This window comes from Arachis ipaensis, chromosome B03, assembly GCF_000816755.2.
Source record: "Arachis ipaensis cultivar K30076 chromosome B03, Araip1.1, whole genome shotgun sequence".
NCBI classification, from domain to species: Eukaryota; Viridiplantae; Streptophyta; class Magnoliopsida; order Fabales; family Fabaceae; genus Arachis; species Arachis ipaensis.
This window is the reverse complement of record NC_029787.2, coordinates 11,446,843-11,450,501: the sequence shown is the minus strand read 5'-3', so window position 1 is coordinate 11,450,501 and position 3,659 is coordinate 11,446,843. Positions and strand designations below refer to the sequence as shown.

General features: G+C 31.4%; 1 protein-coding gene across 1 annotated transcript; it reads left to right on the top strand.

Moving 5' to 3' along the window:
- Positions 869-3,065, top strand: LOC107629529 (chalcone synthase; the record flags this gene model as incomplete). The annotated part of the gene is given in 4 exon segments (XM_016332342.2): positions 869-1,109; positions 1,418-1,546; positions 1,548-1,699; positions 2,198-3,065. Coding segments are annotated over 4 exon segments (1,130 nt in total), but the record flags the coding sequence as incomplete, so codon positions are not given.

The following is a 3,659-nucleotide window of genomic DNA, read 5'->3' as shown; positions in this document are numbered from 1 at the left end:
AATGACCTAAATTCATTAACATAATATATAAAGAATAGTATATAAATTGAGAGAATTGCTACAATATATGTGTACTCCTATAAATATTTATTTGTGGTTGAAAATTTTCAGGTATCTTAGTATGATAATTTTTTTAATTTGACAAAATAAATACTAATTTATTGTAGATTTAATAGGTTTTATTAAAAATTTATAGTTAATCAATAAATTATTGCATACATAAAGTAAAATTCAAATTTCAAACTCTCGATATCTATAAACAAATGAGTTAGTTTATTATATTTATTTTATGATATTTTTTAGTTTGACAAAATAAATATTAATTTATTATAGATCTAAATTTTATTAAGAGTTCATCGTTAATCAGTCAATCAAATTTACATCTATAAACAAATGAGTTAGCTAATCTAGACCAATCAAAATTAGTTACTAATTAATTTTTTTAGTTGGCAATGGCATAGAAGATATCAATATATATATATATATATAAGTAGTAGTATAGGGACTAATAATAATCCCATAAGCAACATGTATGGGAATTTTTCCACAGCTTATAGAATTCCAGGCATAAGCAAATCATGCAAAAAATAGACATGCATGTTATTATTAGCCAATGGATAATAATAAGAGAAGAGTGGATAAGTAGAAAGTTCTACAAACGTACAAAGTCATGCGCATACACTTGTCACCAAACTTAATGGGGTTGGAAATCACAAGGGCTACCTCTCTCTCTATTGGTCAAAGCATGTGATCTTCAGCTACCCTCCACTCTTCCATCTGAATTATTAGGAAGCATTTATTCACCTTCCTAGCCATCTAACTTAGAATAATAACCTTTCATCTTACATATATATAAAACCCCCCTAAGGCTACCAAGTTTCTATAACAACTCACTTACTCATCACTAAGTTTTAGAGAAGGCAAAGGAAACATGGTGAGTGTAAGTGAGATCCGTAAGGCTCAAAGGGCTGAAGGACCTGCCACTATTATGGCCATTGGCACTGCTACCCCTGCAAATTGTGTTGATCAGAGTACTTACCCTGATTACTACTTTAGAGTCACAAATAGTGACCATATGACTGAACTCAAAGAAAAATTTCAACGCATGTGTAAGTACTGTATATATAATTTTATAAGTTTAATTTTGATATACTAATAGTATAAAATAATTTTATACATACAATCTTGTAATTACATATCTATTTTTTTAAATAACTATTCACGCAGTCAATAAAAATAATAGTTATTTGTTATGATATGATATTATGTGATTAGATGTACGTTGCACTGTTAAATTCATAATTACATATAACACTTTTTTATTAAATAATTTTAGAAGAAACAACCTACATATCATGGAATAATTAATATATAGGTTATGATGTGCTTTTTGTGTTAACAAATTAAAATTGTTCAGGTGACAAGTCAATGATCAAGAAAAGGTACATGTATTTGACTGAGGAGATACTAAAAGAAAATCCAAACATGTGTGCATACATGGCACCATCAATTGATGCAAGGCAAGACATGGTGGTGGTAGAGGTACNGTGGGGGCAACCAAAATCGAAGATCACACACTTGATATTTTGCACCACCAGTGGTGTTGACATGCCCGGTGCCGATTACCAACTCACCAAACTCTTGGGCCTTCGCCCTTATGTCAAGCGTTACATGATGTACCAACAAGGCTGCTTTGCAGGTTACAACTTTATTTAATTACAAAACCCACATTTAATTTACATTCATCTTTGCACTCTTGTTCATCACAAAATTACAAAAAATATAAATTTTGTCAAGCGTTACATGTTTAAAATTTATCTTGGCTAATTATTGATCGACAAAAATTCACGTGCAATTGTTTTTATGTAAAATTGATGATAATTAAAAATTGTTAGATAATAATTTAATTATATATTTTTCACCAAAAAACTAGATGATAGATTAACAAATCTTTAGCCAACAATTCCGTCTTCATTCTTTTTTCATAAAATGAAGAGAAAGAACATCCTTATATAACTGATTTTCTAAAAACTTTTTCTTATATTATTGACTACAAAAATACGCATCACGTATAATTAATATAACATAAAATTCTGATATTATGTTATGATATCATTTTTTTTTTAATTTAAACTAATAAAAAGAAATAACATGAATGGTTATAACTAACTCTATTACATCTTTAATTTCTCTGCAGGTGGTACGGTGCTTCGTTTGGCAAAAGATTTGGCTGAGAACAACAAAGGTGCACGTGTGTTAGTTGTTTGTTCTGAAATAACCGCCGTAACATTCCGTGGTCCAAGTGACACACACCTGGACAGCCTTGTTGGTCAAGCACTCTTCGGAGACGGCGCAGCCGCCCTCATCGTTGGTTCGGATCCACTCCCGGAAATCGAGAAGCCTATATTTGAGCTCATTTGGACGGCTCAAACCATTGCCCCCGACAGCGAAGGCGCCATCGACGGCCACCTTCGCGAAGTGGGTCTAACTTTTCACCTTCTTAAGGACGTGCCTGGAATTGTGTCAAAGAACATTGACAAGGCATTGGCTGAGGCCTTCAACCCTTTGGAAATCCATGATTATAACTCGATATTTTGGATTGCACATCCGGGTGGACCGGCAATTTTGGACCAGGTTGAAGCTAAGGTGCAATTGAAACCTGAGAAGATGAGAGCCACTAGACATGTTCTTAGTGAATATGGTAACATGTCAAGTGCATGTGTTTTGTTCATCTTGGATGAGATGAGAAAGAATTCAGCTCAAGAAGGATTTAAAACCACTGGTGAAGGACTCGAATGGGGTGTTTTGTTTGGATTTGGTCCTGGTCTCACTATTGAAACGGTTGTTCTTCGCAGCGTGCCTATTTAATTTCATCAGATTATGATGAATATGGTATTATCTATCATATTTTGCTTTATTATTATTAATGTGTTTTTGGTTCATTAATTTTGTTTGTTTATGTTCCAAATCAAGTTGTAATATGGCTAATTAATGGCCTTGTAATAATCTCTTAGTTGATGGCATTGCTTAATATATTATCTATCATTTTATGTTTTTTGGGTTTATGTTCAATATCAAGTTACTAATTACATGGCATTGATCGGTATATTCATTTCTGTTGATTTGTCTTCTCTGAATATTAAAAAAAAAAAAGTATTATATTAAACATCTGGCTAAGTTGTTCTATTTTAACTTCATAATTATTAGGTAAAGTATATACATCAACAGCTGATTCTTGATGCCATTCTATAAAAAGAATTATAAATAAATAATAAATTTCTTGGAGTTTAAAGCAATTTGCAATATTTACGTGATTTTAACAAACCAAAACAGTATTTATTAGGTATAGGTGAATACTAGTGCCTTTTATGGGCAACATGAATTAAATGTTTCTAACTAACAGCCCTAAATTGCAAAAGACGATCTTTACAACTTACAAGTGATGTGGTGGATTTAAATCTCGTTGGTTACTTAGGTTAGATAAAAGGTCGTGTTTTGAAAGTGTTTATCGGTTATTAATAAATTTTATAACCTGAAAGAAAGTAAAAGAATGAAACTACGGAAGAAAAAGAAATAAATATAGAGATCGTTTTAAAGAACTCTTTTAATTTGTTTCATTGATAACTGTCTATTTGATGTGAATCTTCTAATTTACCACT